Genomic DNA, 27,300 nt, shown 5'->3' on the forward strand with positions numbered 1-27,300 from the left:
GAGAGAGAGGTCGTGGGAGGGGGTGGAATTTCTCTTTCTCATTTCGAGCCTCCACTCTTTCCACTTAACAAAGGCGAGTGAACTCTCCTTCTCTCCAGCATTCGCTAAAGTGGAAAGCTTTGCGGGAGGAACTAACCCGTGCTCCTAGCTTGAGACATGCATTTCTAGCGAAAGTACTGGCTTTGTGGAAGAACTTTTGAAGGCAGAGACCTCGTGCACCTTATGCGTTCGTGCTTGTGACATTGGCCGCAGTCGTTAACCAGTCATTGAAACAGCCCATGACACGGCAGAATGGCGTAAAGCGAGGCGACACCGGCATACGAAATGAAAGTTTGGGCATCAACCATGCAAACAGCACAGTTTTGATACTTGAACGCATTTCATAAAACCAAAGGATATATTACCAGGTTTTTCGTGGGGACAGCATCCACCCTCAAGCGCACGGTTTGTCCAGTCCTGTCGAAGCACTCTTTCTCAAAGTGGTCCGAGCACACCACACTCTCCCCGGACGGCTGCCAGTTTCGTCTGCCCCCGCCGATGTTGATCAACCACTGTCGATAGATCTCTGGTCGACTTCGTGGAAACCTTAGACAAAAATACAAATATGCACACTGGTCGTACCGGAGTGACGAGAAATTCGCGATACTCACGAAGGATGGGATACTCACCGGTGAAAAGTCGCCGACTTCTGTTGGTGATTAGAGTTCCAACAGGAATATACACAACACACTCTCATGCCTACCTTTATCACGTTTGACGCCTGAAGACAAGCAAGATGGCTGATCGAGCCAAGTTGGTCAAGCCGGCCAAGTCAAGCCAATCATTCATGAATTGAGAAATCACGACTCCGCAAACATTTTGATAGTAATTTATTGTATTCTATTCCCCCTCGTCATTTTATTTCTGTCAAGATAGTTATTGAGCGTTGTTTATTATTATTTTTTTAATTACTGGCACATTCTACCTGCCCAATTTGTTGACGACAGCTAAAAATGGCGACTTGGTAAACTTTGCTAACCCGTTTGACGACACTGACAACAATGGCGGCCTCGTAGGCAGCGAAGGCAGAAAATCGCTTGGGTGGTGTGTTTAGCTAGGCTTCTTCCCGTCCGGTTTTGCCATATTTACCCGTGGTTGCGTTTAAAATAGGGGCCTTTCATTCACGCGTACCATGTAATAGAGAGTAACGGAAACGCGCTAGGACCCAACCCCCCGCGACAAAATGAATTCCGTCGTACCGCTGCCGCGGATTATCCTCCCCAAGGGTTATTCCGTCTGCATCTTCAAAGGTCTACAAAACTGCCAGCGATTCGCGACCAAATCGACTTGGGCCCAAGTTCTGAAGAGTTCGCGCGAGGGCTGCGGTTGCTCGGGTAAGTTTATCACGTCTTGAAGCAGTTCGTCCTGCTTGACTCTTCGTGAATGAGGTGAAATGTCGATTTTGCGGTCTCGTAGGAGTCCTAGTTCTCTGGGGATCCAGAGGTTCTCGGCTCGGTCGCTCCGGCGCGTTGGCCGGGTCCGCCTTCGCTCATCGGCGACAGCAACTTCACACGTCGTGCAGCTTGGGCGATGAGAAACAGCAGAACCAGCCTGCTATGTCCGAGGTGCAAGCCACCATCGTCAAGGGTAACTTATACGCCTGCTCTTAATTTTCATCGCGTTGCTGCGGTTCGCGATCAAATGAATGAAAATCAATCACAGGCTTGCCTTTTTTTTTTTTCTGTCTTTCTTGTTAAAGCTTTTTTTTTTTTTTTAGTTGTTTATGCCGGCGGTTGGGTGAAAAAGCCCAGCTTTTTCACCCAACCGCCGGCATAAACCGCCTTGTGTCGTCGTCTTCTTACCTTGTCCTAGTCTTTCGGCGCTTGTCTTTTCCCATTATGAACCAACTGGCTCAACTCACCATTTTGTTAAAGCCCAGCTTCACATAAGAAAAAAAAAAAAAAGACGAACTAAAAAGAAATAGCCTTTTCAATTTGCATGCTAGTTGTTGTGTTGTGCAAACACCGGAATGCAGAAAAATTAAATAACACAGAAGCCGTGAAGTTTTCTTTACATTTTTTTTCCTTCTCTTGCTGGCAGGCTGCCACGGCAGCTTACAAGGCCGCCCCTCCACCTGTGCAGCGTTCACGCCGTCCTTGGCTGCGATATTTTTAATCGTAGTCACACAATAATAAAATCAAAGAAACAAAAGAAAAGATTGGTTATAGGGGTGTTTATTCATTTCAGTTGCCTGTTCTTTCTCATAATTAAAAGAAAATTATACTCTTTAAAATTTGGAAACATGACAGTTAACTTCTCAGCAAACGTGGTTTAGGGGAAGTCTTTAAAGTGGAGAAGATGTACAGTCGGCAGCAAAAGTTTGCGGGGCACGGGAAGGCCAGCCAAGATGACTGGCTGCGCCTCCTGACTGCGTGCAGCGGCTCTCAAGACTCTCGCTTCGAGAATGCGCTTCCTTTAGTGTTCACAGTCATGTCTTTTCGCTTCCGGCCGACACGCACGAAACAGCCGAGACCAAGGCAAGGTACCGCTTTGGGAGTTGTCATGCAGCAGATCTGCCTCGGCCACCGAGATGGGTGGCAGTGCTCGAATTCTTCGGATAACATTTTGCAGCCCCTTGCACCAGTCCCTGTTATCTCGTGCACGTCAAACAAAAACAAACACTATAGAAAGTGCAAAACGTGTGCCTTGAGAGCGGCGACGCTCCACCAGGAGTCGCAGCCAGTCATTTTGGCTGGCGCTCCCGTGCCCCGCACGCTTTTGCTGCCGACTGTACACATGAATAAATTGACTTCCTGCAGAGTGGATATTTGTTACACTCCATCTCATGTGGAAGTGCATTTAATTTTATTGTTGTGTATTCTATGTATGTATGCACATGATTAAAAGAGAAATATGAAAGGATGAAACACAACACGGTGTTTGACGCTTCAAGGGGTACTCAAGTGAATTTTGAGATTGTCTATTTATGGTGATAACTCAACCTACAGGCTCTAAAACACCCAAAATTACACTCGTGAGTGGCTGATTTCCCTAATAAAAATATAATCGGAGATTGTGACACGCCCCTCTTTCTGCTCCTCGGAGCTGTCAGATGACATTTTTGATAGTTCCTGTATAGGCTCCCTAGAAAAGCCAGAGTTGCGCGTTTATCCCTGTAGCGCCGGCTTTGCTGCACGGCATTCTGCTCCTCACATGACTGAATTCAGCGAATAGCGGTGGTGCGCTGCACCCTCTTTCTCCTCCTTTTCCTGGAAAACAGGAAAGGAGGAGGAAACAAAAGTAGGGGAACGTATGCTGAGGCGCTTGCAGCGTCGACGAAGCGGCCGTATCGGTGGCTTTCCTGCATGGCACTTGAATTTTTCTCCTCACGTTATTTCATCTCAGTGAGTAGCGGCGCGTCAGTACGTGGAAAACAAACCTGCAACTCTGGCTCCTGTAAGGAGCCTATACAGAAACTCTAGCGTTTTCAAACTAATTGCTGTATTACGTCTCTTACGTTTAACGATTTCGCATTTTTGGCAAAATATAGTGCACAACGCACCTAAAAAGAGCAATGATAGTAATGTTCGCAATTTCCACGCAAATAACTATTTTCATTGGTCATATTTTATGGAGGTGGCAAGGACCTGAGCATGCCGTCCCCCCACAATGTGCTGCAAGCAGTAGCTGTTACTTTAGTATACGAGCAGTTAAGCTGTATCTCATTGTTTGCAATCTTTTCATTAGGTATTGAGTTTCTTAACATCTCACTTGTGACCCTCATCTGGAGCAAACATGATTGGGACAATATAATGTTGGCAGTTAAAATGCATGGTTGTAAAGCGACAATGTCGCGTTAAAGGGAGAAGTTACATCTTGCTTTAATGTGATGTTCTTGCTTTACCCAAGAAACATTTTTGTTTTTGTTCAGTTCTTCCCGGATAGGACACACATGTTACAAATAAAAATTCCTCTCCAAAAAAAGCATTTTTTTTTTTTCAAATTGTATTTTGCAAGATATGTTTTGAGTTTCGAGCAGTTCTGATACTTCGTCATGTCGAACCAAATAGTAAGAGGTTTCGAAATTAGTTTGAGGGACACACTGAACTCAAGAATATTTTCATAATCCCCAGATATCACAAAATAAACTTTCCTTAAAGAAAAACATTATCACAAGATGTTTGTTGTGATACTATTTTGAGTAAGGTGTGATTTCGAAATGGGGGCTTCTGTTTTGGCACTGCACTTTGATATAGAAGCACGAAATATCTAGGCATGTCATAATGCTCGAAATGAGTGTCTTAACCTAAATGTTGTCCTAAAAGGTTTTGTTCCTTTTCTTCTTGAAAAGGTTTTTTTTTTTTTTCTTTTGTGGCATATATGTTCTATCTAGGAACATGGAACATGAAACAAAAACCTTTCTCGGGATCGTTCAGTGTCCGTTCTAGCATTCGAGCATGATGTCATCAAAACATTTTAAGCCAATGGGCGGTCGCCCTGCTTTCACCTATTGCATGTGATTTGTTGTGCTTGTCGCTTGACTCCCTCTGTATGACCGCATGCAGCTGTCTGTGGCCATCGTCCCAAACTGGACGTCACAAAGGAGTACACGGAGCGCAACTTCGTCACGCCCGTCCGGGTCATGAGCGAGTATATGCTCAAACCAAGGTGTGTTCATCTCCTCTCGACGCAATTTAAAGGGTGGTTCCTATATCTGCATTGGAGTGTGGACCCTTAAGGTGGAAGAACACACTGGCACTTTGGTACCATCCATCGGGGAGCCCTGGTATATATGTGATATATATGGTGTCTGAAATGTTGAGGCTCAACCTAAAATGGGCCGTAAAAATCGGCGCCTGCACGTATCAGTCTAAACTTTTCGTCAAAGGTGTATTTTATAGGTGGGTTTTACCTTGTAAAATTACAAGGCGTAGCTTCCTTTCTCTAAAAAATACGGCCAAAAAACCTGCCAGGGTCAACGGTAGACACAGACGACCTGTGGTGGGGCGTGTTTGACGCACATACTGACAGATGGCACCAGCTCCTTGTTCCGGCTTGCTTTTAAAAAATATGAAGATTGCTCGCGACGACCGTGGTCTATTAAAATGGACATAGTAATCTTTTTGTAATGTACCTTTGGTTTAAAAATAACTGTGGAAAATTATAGCAAAACTTGGAAGTCACGAAAATTAAAAGAAAACACGCTTGTAAAACGACGGCGCTCTTGGGCGCTCTTGCTGCCAATAGATTTCGTATGCGTGCCTGCTTTGCTGGTCTGCTACATCTTCCGACGCTGCTCGTACGCAGCCATTGCACAAAAATAGTGCACAGATTTGATCTTGTAAAGATTGTAAAACTGTCTAGTTTGATTTTATTTATCTAAGTATACTGTAGGACAAAAGGCCCAGGTAAAACACACACACACACACACACTCCCTCTAGAATACAGAGATTCATTTTCGTCAGTGGCCTGAGTACCATAATGGCATACGACACAACCTCTCAAGAAAAGAAAAAGGAAATGCTGAGAGCAAGTTTGTCTGCATCTTGCACAGGGGTTGAGATGATGTCGGAACACTGAGCTCTCATTGGCCGATTGAAAAAAAATATTGGATAGAGCTCACGCCATCTAACATTGAGTTCTACCCACTATCCTTTCAATCAAAGCCAATCAGAGCTCGGCGTCGTTCTGACGTCACTACAACCCCTACGAGAAGCAGATGACTTGCTCTCAGAATCCCTATAAGCCCCAACATGCACAATACATATATACACAAACATCATCGAAAATATGCAGACGAACGAACCATACTTGCTCGAATGAAGCGAATTCCACAAAGTCGCTGAAAAACAAAAGCTTTGGTGGAGCTGGCATTTGAACTCCAGGCCTCCCAGTATTAGGTCGGGTACACTGATCACCACACCACTCCGCCTCGTCTTGCTGGCGTTTCCTATCTGTCTTATTAGCATGCCGAAACAAAATTTATACAATCAGAGGTGTGGCTCTTGATACCTGCGCATGATGATTATGTTTCTCTAAAGCCCATAAACAAGAAATAATACATGTGCATGTGACGAGACGAATAGCAAGAGCAATTCTCGTGCACAGCGAGGGTGTACCACATGCCAGCCCACGTCGTTTGACAATCCATGCGGCGGCGTCTGCTTCCAGAACACCTCTGATTGAATACATTTTGTTTCTGCGCAATAATAAGATAGATAGGAAATTCCAGAAAATCGAGGCAGAGTGATGTAGTGGTTAGCCTACCCAATCGGGTACTGGGAGACCCGGAATTGAAATCCCGGCTCCGTCAAAGGTTCTGTCTTTTGGCGGCTTCGTAGAATTTGTTTCATTCGATAGAGTATTGTTCGAATCATCTGCATACTTTCGATTATTTCCTTTTTGGCGACCACATACGATGATGAAAGTGCCCATGATATATGCAAGGTGCATATACAGTTGAGCCTCGATTTAGCGAAGTCACCGGGACCCCCTAATTATTTCGTTAAATCGGGAACTTCGTAAAGTCGAGAAAGACATTCTTCGGGATAGGCTGCGCGGGGAATCCAAATTTGTTCGTTAAATCAGGAAACTCGTAAAATCGGGTTTCGTTAAATTGAGGTTCAACTGTACACCTTTATTAATTGTTCATGCTATACTTTGACAAATAAATAATAGCAGTTATACGGATAGGATCACCTAATAAACGGTGTTCCAGGATCACCTAATAAATGGCACCAGTGTGCCAGTGTATTCTCCCGTCATAAGCAGGCACAGCGCACTCTGTCATACTTGAGCGCAAATGTGTGAGACACTCATAGAATGGACAGCGTGTCTCACAGCGTTGGAAACTTCTCTGTGCAGCGACCTTGAGGGCCTGCGCAAGATTCAGCGAAGAAGCCCCTACGATGACGCCCCACCGATTACCGTCTACCTTCGTAAGGATGTCGAAGCCAAGTAAGCAATGATTGTTTTCAACCGTAAGCTTTCGTTGTCTCGTCGCATCTGGTTGGGCATGCAGCATTGAAGCGTGAAACATTTTCTCAGCACATCGGGGGCTAAAATGAGGGCGATTGGGGAACCTGTGGATGATGGTCCAAGGGTTGATGGTACTGCCGAACTGTATCGATCGGCCGCAACACTATGGCAGATGAAAGTGGGAGCCCAAGCTTCTAGAAGGGGGGTTTACGAAGAGATGAGAGACTGTCGCATGGCAGGGCATTGCGAAAAGTAAATTTCAGAAATTACTTTTTTTTTCTTTGTTTTGCAGATTCTTTCCATGTATGGGGAAGAGATAAAGGCATGGTGCCTGACAGAGTTTCTGCCCCTCGACAGTTCAGCAGTGCAACATGCACAGTAGATTACACGTGCAGAATTAATTTCGCTTTTCAAACAATTAAACTTCAGGCAAAGCAGACAGTGGTTCAGGGACAGTGTCAAAGCCATGAACCTGGCATGTAAATGAAAAGCTTGACCGATTGCTCACATTTTAGAATTATCGGACAAGACACCATTTGCGAACCTAGAGTTACGGCAGATGTTCCAGAACGCGGGGTTGAACGACATCAGTAAAAGTCGGCGCCTGCGAGAATGTTGGACGTGTAAGCTTTGTTGTAATGAAGCAAGGTAGCAGGTTGGACGAGTCGTTTTCTTCTGTCTTTTTGTGTGCAACTTTAATCATGTCATGGTGAAAGCTTAGTGGGCATTGCAGGCAGCTCTGATGAATAACCAACTCAAGATTTAATTAGTTTTTTTTTTTGTTGTGTCAAACATAATGTTTGACATTTCAATGGGATCAGCAAGTTCCGAAAACTGTTTTATCTCTGGTTTCCATTAATCTATTTGAACCGCAATCATTCTAGAATTGCACAGCCATACCATTGCAACCTTTTCTTTGCTCAACAAATGGAGGCTGTGCAACCTAATGTTTTACTGCTGTGCAGTAACTTTTCCCCTGGCATAACGGCGCGCTTGCCGTCCCCAGGGCTCTGGAGATGTGGGGCTCCTACGACGCCATCCGCATCGAGCAGCAGAGGAGGCGGGACGAAGAGCTCAAGTACAGGGAAAGTGAGTGACCTCTGAGAAGCAGGGGTTGAATCGGTCTCGTAGAGCCGCCAGATAGGTTACGCTTCAGAGGGGTGACACTTCGGCCATCTTGTTGCCTAAGATCACTGTTGCCAGTCGTCCAAAGCTTCGTCTGAAATCTCACAAAACTCTTTATCGTCCCCCAGAAGCGTTAAAACAGTCTGCGACAAAGTTATACGACGTCACCCAAGCTTCTCAGTGCCGTGTTTAAAGCTCTGGAAGTTGCGTTTTTCCGTTCGTAACTAGCGCCAGTTACATTCACTCTTCACTGGGCAACAAAATGGCGGTGCTCGCGAGGTGGTTGAGTAACGAAGTGTCTATACTCTAAGCGTGGGTAATTTGGTGGCTGTAGGTTTCGCGTTTAGGTCACTCCACACGCCACGAACCGCAAACGTTGCATGGGCACTGGCGAGCCGTGATGGCTGCCCAACGTCGCCGCTTTCCCCGCAGGCATGTCAAATGTAAAGAGCATCCTCAAGGAGTACCAAAGGGCGGAGAGAGCAAGCCAGGAGGCCAAGGTTTGCAAACTTCATAGATTTCTTGTTTTCCCAAAAAAGCGCACTTTGCAAGGAGAGACTAAGGCACATCACACTTCATTCTTGCTTTCATCTCGCAGAGGAGGGAGACCATTCTTAAGGGGTCCGGCCGTGTGGTTCAGACGGCGGTGGTTATGTGAGTGTGCGGCAGCGCTGGGTGGCGACACCCCGCTGGCTCGCTCTTTTTTCGCCACAGAAACGGGCTCAACTTTGCCTTCAAGGGCATCGCCTGGCTCTACACTGGTTCACACTGCATGTTTGCCGAGGCGATCCATTCTCTTTCCGACACCTGCAACCAGGTTTGTGTTTATTTCTGTTCCCGGGCTTCATTTGCAGACGCCGTACAAAGTGCGGCACTACGAGCTGACCCCAGCGGCGTTTGGGTTGGGACGGTACGAAGGCAATGCGGGGAGCCCCAAGTTTGTTAAGCCTTTTAAAGAGGAGTTGGAATGGACTGCCGAATTTCCTGTCATAGCAGTGTTGCAGTCGGTTTCATAGCTTAGCATGCCGAAGGTACCCCACGCAGCATTTTATCCCTTTCGGCTAATACGAAACTGAACCGGCTCATATTGCCGCTTACTTTTGAGGCTTTACTTGCTGGAAAGGCAAGTGAAGAAGAGTTTTTTTTTATGTTCATTATTTTAGAGAGGCAGCTTAATTAATTGCAAAGTCCAGTTTTTTATCGCATCTATTCGTCCCATTTTTTAGGTTTTGTTGCGGTGGTTTCTGCTTTTTTTTTTGTCCACCATGCTTCGGAGGGAAATGCTTGTTTCGTTTAAACTCCCGGAGCACATAAAGAAGCATGCCTTAGAAGACGCCTTGAAATTTCCGCCAGGCTTACTTGGAGCCGTTGAAACACACGACTGATTGAGAATTTTCGCTCGGATTCACAGCTGATCCTCTCCTTTGGAATACACAAGTCGATCCAGGAGGCTAACCCTGACCACCCGTGAGTTTGCTTGGGCTCTATGAAATAACTGCCAATCTTCGAAATGGTGCAGGAGTATATAAAAGCGTCGATTGAACGAACGTGAACTGACAGAGTAAGAACAGCAGGGCGTCTCTTCTTGCTAACTGGCCTCCAGCACAAGCCCACAGCTTCGCCGCGCTTTGTCTGCGTGCGCACACTCGAAGCTCACAAGGTGCCGAAGTGTTATCGAAGGTACAGTGCTCGCGCTGGAAGTGGTGGGATAACCGAATAACCTCCCTGCCATTCTAATTCTGTCGACAGCTAAGTTGTGGTCACCAACAGGGTGAGAACCAACGATCCTTCTCACCCTTGTGGGACAACGTCAATTCGACGTCTCTGCGACGTCTCGAGGATGTGTTTGCTGCTGCAGGTGTCTATGCGGAGCGCAAGTTTGTCTGCGTGACGTCAGAATGCCGAGCTCTGATTGGCTGCGATTGAAGGATGGCAGGTCGACCTCAAAGCAAGCCGCCTTGAGGTCTACTTGCTACCCTTCGATCAGAGCTCGTGTTTCTGGCATCACCACAACGCCTGCAAAAGAAGCAGACGAACTTGCGTTCCGCATTGGCTGCTTGAGCTTTTTTTTTTTTGTTTTTGTTATTTTGTTTCGTGGTTTTCTTTTTGAAAAGAGGCCCGGAAATGTTTTGGTGAGCGGCGTTTTCGTGAATTTGCACAGGTATGGGTATCACAACATGCGGTATGTGTCATCGCTCATCAGCGGTGTCGGTGTGTTTTTCTTTGGAGCCGGTCTGGCTTGGTACCACGGGATCAAGGGACTCCTTCACCCTGAGGAACTGGAGTCTCTCTACTGGGTAAGCGTAGGCTCCTACGCCACGCCTATGGTTAAATTTGCATAGTACATATAGTTTATTCTTTTTCCGACTGCCTTTCTTATAGTGGTCCGGAATGGTAATGGCACATACATACATTGCACTTTTTGTTCTTCACTTTGAAGGCATATTGGCAGGTGTCTAGCTTTACCGCTTAGTTTAGTGTGCTAAACGAGCACTTTCCACCACAAATGTCGTCATAATGGCAATCTTTAAATTCGGAGAAAAAAAAGGATGGCGATATCCTGTTTGTCGCACGTGCAAGTCTGAAACGTTTTGGTGAAGGAACATTTTAGTTACTTCACATGGAGTTAAGTAACTACAGTTACTAGTAGTACATGTCATTGCTGGGTGATTTCAGATAAGATCGACCAAAGGATGGCTAGTCGACAATTTCAAATCAACTGATGTTTTTATATGTTATTGTCTAGTGTCTGGTATGAACGAATCCAAACTTAGTTTTGACTAGAAAAAATACTTGGGGACAGGAAAAATCGTAAGGCATGAGGTGGTGGACAGTTGCATTAACGCGCACTGATGGAGGGGGCCCGTTTGAGAGTGAATAACTAAAGCGATAACATTAGGAGAACTCTAATACGTTTTAGGCGCAAACTATGGGTATAGCTTGCTTGTAATATAAAGTAATCATATTTGTTTAAAATTTATTTATTTTTCTAAAAATTGACAAACATGCCTGCTCGAACGACAAATGGCAAACTTTGGAGGTCTGTATCTCATGAAATAATTTAATCATTATGATATAATTTGCAGATATTATTCTACTAATATATAGCTAATATTTAAAAAATAACTAAGGTATCTGTGTGATACAATAGTTAGGATATATTTAGTCAAACATGGAAAAAAAATCAAACAAAGAAAAATTCCGATGCGAATAAAAACAAAACACCACCCTCGATTTTTTTAAAATTTAGGTAACCTGTTATACTCTATTTCGGCATTCATTTCCATTAAAAACATGTTGCATCATTTTATTGAGAAAGAAGATACAACTCCCCAAAGTAGGGTCCTTTTTCTGAGCCTACACTTAGCAGTGTTTTATACAAGAACTGACTCTGAGTTCCAGTTTCATGAAACCAACACACATCTTTTATATATTTTTATTCAGATGAGGCCAATGATAACTAAAGAAATCGTTCACACACTTAAATTAAGGAGAAACTACTGTGTACAAAGAGGTATCATATTACGGACTAGTGATCCGAGAAAAGATAATGCAGCCATCGGCCACTAGGAACTTTGTTTACTTTATTCTCCTGCGACACTATATGCTATTTCCTCTTCCGCTCTACCTTCATCTCTCTCTCTCTCTCTTTCTCTCATATATATCCCTGATATATATCCAGAACAAAAACATGTTCAAGCATTCCTTTTCTGCGTGGTAGTGTTCTGTGGCTAGCAAAAATCATTTCCTCGCTAAGCTCACGATTATGGAAAAATAGTTGCCGGAAACCGCAGACGACACTCGTCGCTAGTTCTGGCAAAACGGCCGATACAATCTTTTTTTCGCATTTCCCCGCTCGCTGTCAAGGACAAGGGGGTTCGCTTCAACCAGCAAAACATGGCCGCCGACGCCTGTTTACTGAGCAGTCATGCCTGTCGCCATCTCACTCGCTGGCGTCACGGGCGATAATATCAGGCACAAAGGGGCACACCAACCGGCAGCATTATCCCCAAATACTCGAGCCTCGCGTAAATACATAGAGTGTAAATGCTGTCGCCATGTTATCGTAGTAAGACCGCCCCCCCCCCCTCCCCCAACGGGGGACTGCAGTACGCGACGGCGTACTAACACAACGGCGACGATATCGACATCGCGGGCTCCGAATTTTCCCATAGTTCTACTCCACGGGCATTTCTCAAAACGCTTGATCTTGTGTACGCCCGCCTGGAAGGATTTCAGGCGCGTAGTTAAGATAAGGCGGTTCTCCGCGGCAAAAGAAAGCAATTTCACAAAAGCTTAAAAGCGGCGGCGACGCGTGTGCGGTGAACGCTTGTAGTTTTGCTGTAGACAGGGTGTGTGTGTTCTCGTTGTTGACACCAGCCGGCGATAAGGCACTGCAGGCGGTAGCTCAGTACAGCAAGGGCTAATCCGAGTGACCATCAACGTAACTCCACCGCCAACCCCTCGCGAACCGGTCGCCGACATGGCTCAGGCTGTGTCATGAACCACCTGGTAGAAGCTCGGGTGCTTTCATATCAGCGCGTGGAGGGACGACAGTGCGATTCCGGAAAGTCTTTTTCGAAAACCGCTGACCACAATTTTTTGTCTGGAGACTTTCCCTCTTTCTTCCTTTGACGTGGATCAAGCTTTGCCGACAGCCTCAGTTGTGACCTCTCTTTTCAAATGTATGTTTGCAGTGAGTGAGCTCCTCAGCCTCGGACTTGTCACTTGTGCACCCAGTAGTTCTTTCACTTGGCAATTATATGCCATCAGTTGGGGTTTAATTTCTATTATTTATGTATACATTATGAAGACGTCCTGGAGCTCCGAACGAGTGTTTTGTGCAGATTACTTTTGCAAACACAAAAAGACTATACCAAAGCAGCGGAATTTTCGAAGTGTTGACGAGTTGGACCTAAACTCGTTGAAGCAAATTCTTCCGCCTGACTGTTCCACCAAAGTGAGTGCGACGGACTACCTGTGCTACCATTGCATCATGCACATCACTAAGGAGATCTCGATGCGAAGCTCAGAGCAGTGCCCTGACATATTTGTGCCAGCTGAAGAAGCAATTGAAGATCTAAATCGCAGCATACTACCTACAGATGTGTCGCCGCTGAGACAACCAAGCGTCGTAAGAAGTCGGGACAGGCCTGCCTATGTCAAGAGAAAGCAGACAGAACTGGAGCAGGTTGCTGTCAAGAATATACGCTCAAGGCTACGTATTGCGTACGACAGGGACGCACCATCGGGGTCGTCCGAACCAACATGCTCCACATGCACTGAGTGGGTGGACAACTTTCGGTAGGCCTTTGAAACCGCCACCTCTCTCCGGGAACGTTGTCAACTGCTTACACTCCTGCCGTCAACACTGACGAAGAATGAGGTTCAAAAGATGATTCCACAGGCCTCAATGTACCTCATCAGTAAATCCCGAAAACTCGAGGAAAAGCATGGCGTGTGGTATGAGCCGGATCCTTACACGAGGTGCAAGGTGAGCCCTGAGAACCTGTCTGCTGCCCTAGAGTACTTCACGAAAGACGAGCTACAATGTTCGCGCCAAAGTCCCACCCAGAAGGACGTCATCTCTGTCATGCTCAATGGAGAGAAAACGTTCGTGCCAAAGCGCTTCATGACACGCTTAATACGAGAGGCCTTCCGTATATACAAAGACAAGCATCCCGATTCCGGCGTTGGGCTAACGAAATTTTATTCATTGCGCCCTAGATGGGTCCAATGTATTCCACACCAGGAAGTGTGCGTTTGTGTGCGCTGCGCCAATTATTATCTTTGTATTGCCGCTCTAGAGAACGTTACAGGCTCAACATTCAACACTGGTGAAATGAACTCGGCATTTCTGTGCGACCCAGCAACAGAACTGTGCCTTCAAGGAGACTGTGATCACTGCCCAAAAGGCCAGTTTCTTACACTCCAGGAACTTGATATCCCGGAGGATGAAGAGATTGTGCTTGCAACATGGGAGTCCGGCGACCTTGTGAAAAAAACTTTGGAACCTGAGACTTTCCTAAAAGTCATCCAAGTGACGGTTGGAAGTTGGGTACTTCACAACCATATCCGGCAAACGCAAGGTAAAGCGATCTACGATGAAAAACAGTGCATGCAACGCGGGAGCATTGTCTTTCATTTTGACTTTGCTGAAAACTGGACCATCGTGCTTCCTGACGAAGTGCAAGCATATCACTGGAAAAAAAAACAAGTTTCGATATTTACATGTGTAGTGACGACAAGAAAATCTACAAACAGCTTTGCCATCATCAGTGAGGACCTGTGTCACGACGCCGCTCACGCTTGCTTGGCTCTAGAAAAAGTGAAGGAGTGGGTTGAAGACAACGTTGCGGTATACTCGTACGTGACGTACGTAAGTGACGGCGCCGCCAGTCATTTCAAGAATCGCTACCAGCTTCACCAATTTGCAAAGGACGATTGCCCACAAGCCCAGTGGTTATTTTCTGCATCTGGACATGAGAAAAATGCATGTGACGGAGTTGGCGGACTCGTGAAGCACCAGGCCACGCTGAACAACCTGAGAGAACGTTCAGTAAGCGCAATTCAGACGGCCAGGATAATGGTGAGCGTTCTATCAAAGAAACTGAAAGGCGTGCATCTTGTATATCTGGACGAAAATGAGGTTGTTCGGTATCGTGAACAAAAAAAAGAAGAGTGGCTGACGGTGCGCGCCTTCCCTGGCATTCAGTCTTGGCACGCGTGGCGGCTCAGCAAGTCATCAACAGAAGGGACCTGTGACGTATATGTAGCACGGACAGTCGGATCTGCTTGGAAGCAACTTTATTAAATGGGTACAGCGAGGAAAACCTTAGCGTAAAGTGCCGAATTTGATTTCCCAAGGACTGCTCATTTTGAATGCAGGGACATCTTATTTATCACATTTTTCTTCACGGGGTATTTAACCTACTGTTTTTGGTGGTGGTTACTAATAATTTTTATCTGATCACTATAAAAAAAATCCCAAAATGTTATCCTCGAGCAGGATAAAATATATCGGCTTGCCACGATTCATCCATACACCGAGAGCATCGAAGCTGCTCCAGTTAGGCACTATGGCATCCGTCACCTGAAATTGTTTGTAATCGTAAATACACAGCCAACCTAAATATCTTACTATTATATCTTTGTTTTTGTGTGTGGAAGTAAAGTTATTTATTTTACTCTAGATGTAAAATATACCGGAAGGTACAACTTCACACTGCATCATCTTTTCTCAAATCATTAGTCTCTAATATGATACCACTTTGTACGCTTATGTAAAATGCTGTATATAGTTTCTCCTCCCTTTTACTGTGTGACCGATCACTCTTTTTATCAATGACCTCATCTGAATAAATGTATATAAAAGATTTGTGCAAGTTTCATGAAACTGGAACTCAGAGTCACTTCTTGTATAGGACACTGCTAAGTGTAGGCTTTGAAAAAGGACCCTACTTTGGGGAGTTGTTTCTTCTTTCACAGTGCAATGATGCAACATGTTTTTAATAGAAATGAATGCCGAAATAGAGTATAACAGGGTACCCAAATTTAAAAAAAATCGAAGGTGGTGTTTTTTTTTTATTTGCATGGGAATTTTTCTTTGTTTGATTTGTTTCCCATGTTTGCCTAAATATATTGTAACTATTGTGTCACTCAGATACCTTATTTATTTTTTCAATAATAGCCATATATTAGTAAAATAATGTCTGCAAATTATATCATAATGATTAAATTATTTCATGAGATACAGACCTCCAAAATTTGCCATTTGTCGTTCGAGCAGGCATGTTTGGCAATTTTTAGAAAACTAAATAAATTTTTAATAAATATTATTACTTTATATTACAAGCAAGTTGTACCCATAGTTTGTTTGTAAAAAGTTTTGAAATTCTCCTAATTTTATTGTTTTAATTATTCACTTTCAAACTTGCCCCCTCCATCAGTGCGCGTTATTGCAACTGTCCACCTCTCCCTGCCTTACGATTTTTCTTGTCTCCAAATTTTTTTTCTGGTCAAAACTAAGTGTGGATTCGTTTATACCAGACACTAGACAATGTCATATAAAAACATCAGTTGATTTAAAAATGTCGACCAGCCACCCTTTGGTCGATCTTATCTGAAATCACCCTGCTGTTTTCAGCGGCTTGTTGGTGTTCTTCGCGTCGCGTTTACACTTCATGCTCGATGCCACGATCAAAGCAGCTAATAACATTTATATCTGAGGTTAGTTTTAAATTCATTTCACTTCAAGTAATTTCTTTTTCATGAAACAACACAGTAGAGCAGTTGACAGAGCATATAAAATGCATCTGTAATGAAATTTTTGTCATAATTTTCTCCCGAATTTAGAGGGCTTATGGTGGCCATTGTGCAGTTTGTTATTTTCAGCATAGTGGTTCATTCCTAAAAAGGAACTTTAAGAGGTTATGATGCATCTTGCAGATTACCTTTTGCTTCATTAGCAAAGTTCTTTATAAAAATATATCATGGTCCCCTTCATGTTTTTCACTGTAGTTTTCTTCTTTTCTTTTTTTTCAGGCTTTCTTTATTTTAGGAGGTTCTCTCATCTCAGAAGGAGGTATGTTTTTCGCATGATGCTTGGAACCGATATTTTAGAAAAATAAATGAATATAGTAACTTCTTGCCAGTCTGCTGATTTACCAAATTTAATTTGTGCTTTTGAACCAGCTTGATTTTGTTACGAGGATCATGAGTTGCCACAGAACGGCTTACAGTTTGCGGCAAGTTAATGTTCATGAATCAAACGCAGTCACAAAAAATTAATCACACAAACATTTCAAACGTTGTGGGAAAGTTGCCTTGCCGCACGGCCAACTCAAAGGGACAGCATGCAGCCAGGATCTTTGAAACGAGAAACATTGAAGCTGTCAAGCACCCAACTGTGCATCGCAGGCGCTTGCCCAATCACAAAGTTTCGTAGCCTGGAAAGATTCCTAACTGGAGCAGTTATTGAAATTCACGAAATAATTAAATAAACAAACTCAGCAGTGTTTGCTTTAAGTCTTTGAGGTTCCCTACCAGCTAGTGGAAATTTTTGGCTTGCAGGGTCCACTTCTGAAATGGAGAGAAACCTGAGTCTGTAACTTGCCAATTTTTGAATGTACTGTTGTTTTTTTTGTTGTTTTTTTTCATTTATCAATACTTGCAGGGACCCTTCTGGTGGCTTACAATGAGGTGAAGAAAGGAGCGCAGAGAGAAAAGATGAGCATGCTGGAATATGGTAAGGATCAGATAGGGCTTGGAATAGCGTCATCAAGAGGGAAGGGAGTCTATAGGTTTAGGATATTGCAGCATTCGGGACGTCCTGTCTAAAATAAAAACTTCTCATTGTTATTTATTCCACATACTTATTATCAAACACCCGAAGAATCTCTCAACTTGCCAAACTGGTGGTTAGCCATGCTTGACATTGCCTTTTGTTGTGGAATGCTTCTACGTTCGGAGCTGATCAGCATCAACTCGGCAACAGCTGGTCAATCGGGGAGGGTCGAGAAAAATTTAAAAGCCCAAGAAGCCTCAATAATGGTTCAGCTTTCTTTTGGTGCATAGCACTGCAGGCCTTCTAAGCCACGCGCTTGCCTGTGCTTTTTCATGTCATCCGCGACTGTACCTTTAAGCGAAACAAAACATTTTCCAAGTAGCATCACGATACAAATTTTTCAGTTTGGCCGTCTGGTGTCCCATTGTAACCATTTTACGCTCCTCAGGTGTGGAACAAGAGTCACTTTTCGTTTGCACGGGCCAGTTTTTTAAAAGGTAAATTGCGAGGCTCGCATTTATTTTATTTTCAACTCCCCGATTTTTTCTCCTAACCGAATGGCAAAATGAATGTCTTAGCAAAACAAGCGAGTAAAGGATTGCCTTTTGACAAATTATAATCTCTTTAGTGGGGGCCACAAGCCTCATAAGTAACGAAACGGAAAAATAACTTTTGTAAAAAAAAGACACTGTTTTGTTTTCATATTTGGGCTACATTGACATTAAGCTGACGATGTTGGTAGAGTGATGTCATTGGCATCCAGAGGCAGGAGTGGCAGAAAAAGTATGAAATCTGCGTTTTATGCTTCGTTGCACACAGTTTTCGCTCACATCTGTGTCTAAAGCACCCTTAGATCGGCGGATCATTACAAACATTGCTCGTGGCGGGTGCACGCTCCTATCATTTCGGTTCCCCATTAGTCTAATGCAACAACGTAACCGACAAAAAGAAGTGGTGTTTGGTAGTCTAGGTTTATTTCAGCTCTTACAATAGAAACAACTCCAATTCTATAATAACAATAATATTTTTGTCACAATTCACTTTTCCCCCTACCACAACCAAACGCCCCAAAATTGAATCCAACCCCATCCCCAGCTCACAGCCCTAGCCAGAAATTTGGAACACTCGCCCAGGTTGGCGGTCTCAAATGAACCCCAGAGTCTCGCACCCCACTTTTCGCGTGGGTAATTCAAGTTCAAAATCAGAAACACGTTGCAGGGCCCCTTCAGCTAACAGACGACAAAAATGTACTCCCATCCCGCGCAGTAATCAGTCGTCCCGGGGCGCCACGACTGCCTCCTTCCCGACGGGTTTGGTTCTCTGTCCCAGTACGCCGCAGCCGCGACCCCAGCGTGAACGTGGTCCTGCTGGAAGACCTGGCCGCGGTGGGGGGCGTGGCGGTGGCGGCGTCCTGCATGGGCCTGGCGGCCCACCTGGGGAATCCATTCTACGACGCCTTGGGCTCGCTGCTGGTGGGCACACTGCTCTCCTCGGTGGCGGCCTTCATCGTGTACTCCAACGCGGCCGCCCTCGTCGGCCGCTCCATCCCCTTCGAGGCCATGCAGCAGATCAACAAGGAGCTGGAGAGCGACGTGATGATCAGGTGACGGCGCGTCGTGGAATGGCACGCGTCGAGCGTGCTTCGCAAAGTAGTATTGTAAAATCCGGAGATATGCCCCGGCCCGGAAAGGTAGCCCGCCCCTTATTTTTGGCTTGACTTGCTATTTTATTTTAAACATTGTAAGATGGCCCACTCCTAGTGATCGCAGAGTTCGGATCAATGACAACGTCGGCGTAAATGTGTCTAAGTTAGCTGTGGCGCGATATAAGCGAACATCGCTGGCTGGGAAGTACAGTCATCTTTGCTTGATTTCCCCTCACCGCTATAACAGGTTTGACAGAGACACATAATCTAAAAATAGAACTTCTTAAACTTTTTCTCGATTGCACACCGAAAGTTAGCCCACTCCGGGTTTTCACCCGATTTTCTCTCAATTTTAGGTGGGCTATCTCTCGAGACTTTACGATAGGTGGAAAGGCAGCATGCTATCAAATTTGGGACAAAAGGGTGAATCGATTTAAATGTAAATGTAAAATGAGATGACAGGCCGTCGTGTCTAAGGAACGGATTGGAAGTGCATGTGGTGACAAAATGGGATGTAATAGCATATGTATGACAAATTATTACTGTAGAACCCTTAATGTTTGCGAGCCCTCAGTTTTTGCGAATTTCACGAATTGAAGAATTCGCGAAATTTAAGGGCGCGCGAAAATTTCGGCCCTTGAGATTTTCAATGCAGGCGTCTGGAATTCGCGAAATTTAGTGGTCGCGATTATGTCATCTGTGACCGATTCGCGAAAAATAGGGGCTGCGAAAATAAAGGGTTTTACAGTTTTTGACAATGTGGCATGTGACAAAATAATGTGGAAAAACAGCACGTGGAAAAACATTTGGGGCAAAAAGAAGAATCGGCATGGTTACAAAACGTGTTGTGACGGGCTGAAGAATGCATAACAAGATATCTTGTGGCAAAAATACGACGAAATTGCATGTTGCAATAAATTTATGACATGTAACACGGTACGGGTCAAAAACAGCGGGAAATGAAACGGCATGTGACAAAATTACTATTGAGTGGAACGTGACAATGGGCATGTGGCAAAACAGCACGTTGCAGGGCGTGACACAATGCCATGTTACAAAGTACATGACTAAAGGGGCACACTGCAAAACGATACGTGATGCGAGAAGACACAGCAAGATGGCACTTTACGAATAGCGGGCAGCAAAATAGTTCCACAGTTGTAAAGAAAGAGTGACTTGTGTGAATGCAGTAGTGACAAAACTTGCAAACAAGGTGACAAGATGTGCCACACTGAACCCTCACTATCCTCAGTTCCATGACTTCTTTGTGGTGGTGTGCCTTGAATGGCATTGAGATAATGGTTTAGAGAAAGCTTTAGTTTTTTTGAGTGCTCATACAAATGTAACAGGTTGCAAACCTGTGTATGTTCAATATTTTGCCTTTGATGTAAGCACGCGTGCAGGCATGTATTTAACGCACTACGTAAAGTAAAGTATGTAAAGGAGTAAAGAGTTACTTCTACCTAGTTACCCTTCTTGGTAACGAGTAACGTATTTCGTTGCTTCATGCTTAGTTAAGTTTGAGGCCAAGTAGGAGTAACTGTATTTCGTTACTTTTGTGGAGTAACATGTACAACACCACAGCCTCATTTTAATTGTAACCTAAGCGTCTATTGCAACAAAGATAGATTGGCAACTTGGAAAACAACTAAGTAGTATGACAGTGTTGCAACATTTATTGCTGAACACGTCACTCAAACTCTACAGCTGGGAATGTCCTTTGCCCAAAGAACAAAATGAGGTTTACTGCTCTGCGATGTTACACTTAACACATAAACACGTAAACTATGCAACGATATGGAAGCCAGATAGAACATGACATTCGTGTGAAAATGCAGAATGACAACTGTTTTTTTTACAGCGGAGCCGTTAAGGTCTCGTTTCCCCAGTATCGTGTCCGCGAACAAATGGTGCGTCGACACAAAACTCTGGACAGCTACTGCCATCTATGAGCGACGGTGGCAACCGGACAACTGGCTTGCCGGTTGTCTGGTTGCCATTGTCGCTCATAGATGGCAGCAACCTTTCCAGCCTTTCCACTCTAGTTTTCACTAGAGTGGAAAGGCTGAATTTCTCTATTTGTCGTCCTAGAAGTCGTCCTCGAGGTCGACCTAGAGGTCATCCTAGACGTCGTCCTTGAGGTCGTCCTAGAAGTCGTCCTAGACGTCGACCTTGAGGTCATCCTAGATGTTGTCCTCTAGGCATCGTCCTAGCAATCAAAAACATAACAGCTTCGCTGGGCCTCCATCCTCACGGGAAGTGGAAGTATGGTGACTATAAGGGGAGGTGTGCCAAACAGAAAAGCAATAGCATGCCACTTGTTGATGACGTCGGTGGAACCGGTACCCTGCGCCTGGCGCCATCGGGCAGCGCACAATGGTACCAAGCGTAGAAGTGCGTCCTGCTTGAGCTTGCGGAGTACTAGACGCCCTCGTGCCCCGTGACTCTTCACACCACACCCCTTCGAGCAGAGAACACCGGTATCCTGGCTACAGCGCCACTTTTTTGTCATGAAGCGGCGGCACGTGGAACTACCCATAAACGCAGAGTGCTGGGTACACCTACCCCTATAGCCACTGTAGTGGAAGGGCTCTAAATGTTTTTGTTTCTTCTTCTTTCTTTTTATTTACATAGAGACATGCATCGCCTTTCTTCATCATAGCAGGGGTGAGTACATGAAATACATGAAATTGTAACAAAAACATTGAAACACAAACAAACTTGTATATACGTTAAACACATCCTTCAATAGCCAACCTATTCCATTCTTCTATAGTTTTTAGAAAAAAAGAAAACGCAAAAACACCAGTACGGCAAAAGTAGGGTCGGATTTTGTTCTGGTGGTCCGCCCTTCCCGTGTGGAAAGGACTGGGACGATTAAAGTCCCTTCCACAGTTACTCAGGTACATACGCGTCATCTAAAACTTCAGCATTTCTCCGTTTCCTAAAACACCTATGTCTACAATTGCCCGCCATGACATTATTTTTCAATTCCATGAATTATCAAGCAATCTTCATGCTTCAAAATAATTGTATGTAAAGGGAAGAAGAAACAAAAAATAAACAGTTGTTATTGTGTGCTCTCATGAGTATGTCATGTTCTTATCTGTCTTCCGTATCGTCTCATAGTTTACGTGTGTACCTATATGTTAAGTGTAACTTCGCTGCGCAGTGTACCTCGTAATGTCAAACCAACTAGCCCGAATTCAAGCATTGTTAGCACAATAAGGTTTGTTGGTTGAACCTTCTAGAATCGTGTACAGACCGAATGTAAACCCTGAGGTTGCCAACGTGGGAAGGCACAGGACCCACTGTCAACTTTGAACTTTACAAGCAAAGGGAACAAAAGGGAGAGGGAAGTCCCAGATTCACCAGCTTTTTCTGAAGCACATCACTGCCATTCTTCAAATGCGTCAATAGAACGACTCTTCAGCTTCGCCGGAGATGTATTCTCAAGGAAGCGGGGAGACGTAACTGATGAAGACTTCGACAGTCAGCTACTGCTCAAGTGCAAAGACTACTGAAAGGAAAACAATGAACCGTAATACAAAAACAGTTGTGTATTTCGTCGTCTAAGTAGCGAGAAATGTAACTTGTTTGAGGTAAAGTAACTTGTTTGTTTTGAGAATCGGTAACGATTAATGTGTTTACTAGTTACTTTTTAAACATGTAACGAGTAACGGCATTTAGTTACTTTTTTGGTAATGTGTACATGTCTGCGTTTGCATTGAAGAATTTTTTTTAAAAATTCAACTGAATAGCCTCAACAAGTTTGTTTGCACCCCATCAACACAAGTTTATAATAATAATAATAATCATAATATTAATAATCTTTATACGTGAGGCCTAGAAAAATTAATGTTATTACAAGGTCAGACAAATAAGGGGGGCCCTAACGCACATGCGTCTGCATTCCAGTGATCGGGGTCTTTTACATTCAGGTATATTCCAAGATTACCAAAAATGTTGGAGTACGGGGGACGCAACGAAGTGCTCTATTCCTGAGTGACAGTTAAACCCAGAAACCGTTTGTTAAATCTTTAAAGCCTGGCAAATAATTAACGACGAGCTGCGTTCGTTCTAGCTGCGCTAGCCGTTCCAGACAGTCCACCTGTAACTGCTTTGCTTGTCGTCATCGTTGCCTTGCGTGTTGGCTGGAGTAGTTTCTTTTCTTTATTCTTGGATGTCCAGGGCCATCCACGACGTAAAGGCCACAGACATGGGTAACTTCGTGGTGCGATACAAGGCAGAGATCGACATCGACGGCAGGGAGTTGACCCGTTCTTACTTAGACACCCAGGACTTGGAACTCCTGCTAGAGGTGCGTGGCCGGCTTCCCCCTCGACCGCATTTCCCATTCTCTACGTCTGTCTCATGTGCGTTTGGGCTTTATGTGGTATGTAATGGAGCAGGTTGTAAACGCTGAACGCTCATTCTCTCCATGCAGTAATTATTGATATTAACAGTTTCAAGGGTTGGCAAGAGCAAACATGAGTATTCAAGCCTTGTTTTTTGCTGTTTGTTACTATACTCGGCGACAACTTTTCTTGGCAATGCAGTGGAAGGTACGTCCCGCGTCCCCTCTTCCATTTTGAGTGTACGCAGGCTCTCCTCCTCTCCCCGGAAATGGTGGAGGAGGAGAGCCTGCGTACACTCAAAATGGGAGAGGGGACGCGGGACGTACCTTCCACTGCATTGCCAAGAAAAGTTGTCGCCGAGTATAGATGTTGTTTTGCTAAGTGTTTGGTGGTACTTGTGCATTATTTATATAGGGTTCTGTTTTGAGGCATTTCACAACGGCAACATCTACCAATTACAGGCCGAAGCCGTAGTAGACACACCAAGTCAGACGAGTTATACCTGCCATCTTTTTTTTATATGGTTTAGCCAAATGGCTGTCCTTGAACAACTGTTTTGCGCCAGCAGATTCCACCGTTTAAAGGATGATTATTACCCTTCAAAAAAAGGATAATAATAAATATTTTAAGAAGCGAAAGTGTGCAGGCTAGTTGGTTAGGAAATGTCATAATCTAAACCCCGAGACACGGAGAAAATTTCCTCCATGTCTCAAAGTTTAGATTATAAAAAAATAATAATTTTTATTATCCTTTTTTAACTGCTTGATTTTTTTTTTATATTGTTGCGTGTATTTCTTCTTTTTCTCCTTCCTTTACCATGCTCAAATTTTGATTCAATAAATATAACTTATTGTAAATATGATATAGCTACCCTTTTTTCGAACGATGAAGTCGGCTATGGGTGTGTCCTATTTCTGCAGCAACAGAAGCGTTACTGAAAGGCACTTTTGAACTATTCGGACCATTTAGATCATTCTAGCGATTGAAACTATGGAACACTTTCAGGAGGTGTCGAGGATAGAGACGATAGAGCAGTTGGATGCTTTCATGCTCAAGCATGGCGAGAACATTGTGGATTTGCTCGGTGCTCAGGTGGATAGGATTGAGAAGAACCTCAAGGTGGGTCCTTCACTCTTTTTTTTTTGCTGTCCATTCCAATGACCGCATTCTTCCCTCTATTGTCGAAGTTATCTTAACCGCTGTAGGCGACAAATCAATTCGAAATATTGATTTCAGACATTCAACAAACCTAGTAATTTTCTCCCGTTTAAACGAAGGGTGAACTTTCATGCTACAAGAATGCTAGAGTTCCATCATGAGAGTTGCACTGATGGAGAGAGTCTCAGGCGAGCTTGCAGTATATGTTTATGTTGGATACCCAATACCTAGGGTATTCTTCGTGCTTGTATACTTCTAAGGTGAACTTAGGAGCTACAGAAAGATCCAGGACACCCAATTTCCGTACAATGTTGGAAGTCTGCTCTGATTCGTGTTCTGTGTTGCGCAGTGTGAAGTTTGATTTAAGTATCTCTTAGCCTGATAACATCTGGCAGTTTTTATAACAAGCTAAAATAATTTGCCTGAATTCTTTTATTTGTTTTTTGTCGGGTTTTATGGAAGGCACTGCCCTTCTGACAGCTTGTGACTTCACATGACAGCTTGTAGTGCTTCCCTGTGAAATCTGACGGTCATTTCGTCAAGTCTGATAAAGTGATCAGTAGATCTGATCTGGTATTGTCTTGATGCTCGTTATCTCCCTGCATTAATGCACTTTGGGCATGGCAGGTACATTAAATAAATAATTGTCGTCTTTGCAGAAACGTCATCCAGAGGTGCGACACGTTGACCTGGAGGTGCTTTGATCCGTGGCGCTTCTTGTGATAACTGGTGCGCCGTGGCAGTGCTTATTTAAACAGGCCCTTGTACATACAGTCATAAAGGAACAACCTGATGGGTTGACCATACCAATGCATCATGCTGGATTTCATTATGTTTGTTGTTGGTTGCTTGCTATTTTCAAATTTTTTCATTACGTTGGCTGTTTAAATGTTGCTTATTGTTTTATAGTTCATCTAAAGATTTTTTTTTTTTTTTTATAAAAAATGTTACGTGCTAAAACTTTTGCAACTACATAGTGAATTTTTGTTTGGAGGTTGACATTTGTAGTAATACATAGTAGGACAGTCCTTCCATCCAAGTGGAAAAGGCTGATATTTGCACTTAGTGGGCTGTACTTGGTGATGAAGGTGCTTTTTTGAAGGTGTATTTTAGTGGTGATAATGCGCTTAATGCAAGGGCACAAGCGAGCTGGACAATTATAATGATAACTTCTGGAGAAGGGGAACAAGGGGACAAAGGATAAGTGCAAATCTCCAAACACGGCTAGGTGACTGGTGCACGACTGGTCCCTGGTTGCGTGGCACCTAGTTGGTCGAACAACGTTTTAGTGAACGCAGACTTTTCATTGAAAGACTATTTAGCGAATGGTCGGCTGCTGTCAAGAGGCATTTACGGGTGGGCCAGGTGGGTTAACATTTTTGTAATGAGCCGCCACAGACTGTGGTTGCGATGCGGCGTGAATGCAGGGGGGCATGTGGGTTGACATTCGCCCCAGTGATTCGCTAAAATGTTGATTCACTCACTTGACCGCTTTTCGCTAAAATGTCATTTGCTCGTGTGATATAGTCCCGTCCCTGGTGTGGTACCAGGAAAAAATCCGCCTTGGGCAGATTTTTTTTAGTCGCGGATCAGTCACCTATTGTAAAATACCGGACAAGCGCCCACTCAAAATCTAGAGATAATCGTGAAAAAATGGGGGATGGGCGCTTGTCCGGGTATCCACTTTACTTATCAATCTACGGTGCATATTTTCTCGGATCTTAGAAATTTGGGAATGGGTGCTTAATGTGGAATGGGCGGATGCGTGGTATTCTACGGTAGTCTTGTTTGGAGATTTGTGTTTGTTCCTTGTTCCCCTTCTGCAGGGAATATTGTCGGTATTTCGGTGCTTGGCTTTAGCCTGTAAAATCTGTTCCTGGAAAACAGTAAAAACAAAATCCCTGCAATAGTGAGTCCCAGGAATCACCTTGACAAAGACCAATGAGGTAAAGGAGACGTTTAAGAACAGCAAAAGTGCGTTGACACAAATGCCCTAGTTTTCTTTTCCGCTCTCCCAGGCGGCAAAAGTCACTGTCTCAAGTAGGTCTTCTTGGTTTATCCATCCGCCGTATTACTTGTAGCCTGCGTCGCCGCCAACTAGGTGGCGCCATGTGTCCAATCCTGCTTGCTGTCCGCCAGCGCCTTGTCCTGTATGTATTTCTCTCCTCTGTGTCCCTGTGTTTCGTGCTGTTTTTCATTATGAGTCTCTGCCAAAGTGCTGTTTGGTTCACTGCAGAGCCGTATATTGAGAGAGTTTGGCCATTCATTGGGAAATATAGGAGGAAAATCAGGAGGCGCCATTGGCTGAGAGTAAGCTGGGCATGTTCCAGGGCGTCTTCACCAGAGGTCGGCATTTTAAGTCGCCCTCACTCACCCTCACCCTCACAGCCACACTGACCTCAGCCCCTCCCTCACCCTCACAGCTACACTCACCTTCAGCCCCTCACTCACCCTCACCCTCACAGTCACACTCACCTTCAACCCCTCACTCACCCTCACAGTCACACTCACCTTCAGCCCTTCACTCACCCTCACTGAACCTCACGCACTCACCGCCCTCACGCCCCTCACCGCCCTCACGGCCCTCACGCCCCTCACTCACTCATGGCCCTCACGCTACTCACCGCCCTCACGCCACTCACCGCCCTCGTGGCCCTCACCGCCCTCACGCACTCATAGCCCTCACGCCACTCACCGCCCTCACGGCCCTCACCGCCCTCACGGCCCTCACGCCACTCACCGCCCTCACGCCACTCACCGCCCTTGCGGC

At 44.6% G+C, this 27,300-nt stretch overlaps 2 protein-coding genes across 2 annotated transcripts; both read left to right on the forward strand.

The window, feature by feature from the left end:
- The first annotated feature begins 1,023 nt into the window (after positions 1-1,023).
- LOC8038835 (zinc transporter 9) lies at positions 1,024-10,425 on the forward strand. The gene is made up of 10 exons (XM_029984273.4): positions 1,024-1,373; positions 1,456-1,626; positions 4,545-4,647; positions 6,845-6,937; positions 7,965-8,047; positions 8,516-8,583; positions 8,682-8,737; positions 8,798-8,900; positions 9,495-9,550; positions 10,245-10,425. Exons 1-10 carry the CDS (start codon positions 1,223-1,225, stop codon positions 10,423-10,425), a joined length of 1,065 nt encoding a protein of 354 aa, XP_029840133.4. The 5' UTR covers positions 1,024-1,222.
- Positions 10,426-16,632: 6,207 nt separating this feature from the next.
- Positions 16,633-25,342, forward strand: LOC121835576 (zinc transporter 9-like). Its single transcript, XM_042289999.1, has 6 exons — positions 16,633-16,667; positions 17,259-17,330; positions 18,699-18,972; positions 23,206-23,335; positions 24,378-24,491; positions 25,190-25,342. Exons 2-6 carry the CDS (start codon positions 17,312-17,314, stop codon positions 25,232-25,234), a joined length of 582 nt encoding a protein of 193 aa, XP_042145933.1. The 5' UTR covers positions 16,633-16,667; positions 17,259-17,311; the 3' UTR covers positions 25,235-25,342.
- The last annotated feature ends 1,958 nt before the right edge of the window (positions 25,343-27,300 follow it).

The sequence above is a fragment of the Ixodes scapularis genome, unplaced genomic scaffold (assembly GCF_016920785.2).
Source record: "Ixodes scapularis isolate PalLabHiFi unplaced genomic scaffold, ASM1692078v2 PGA_scaffold13__105_contigs__length_92229423, whole genome shotgun sequence".
Taxonomy (NCBI): Eukaryota; Metazoa; Arthropoda; class Arachnida; order Ixodida; family Ixodidae; genus Ixodes; species Ixodes scapularis.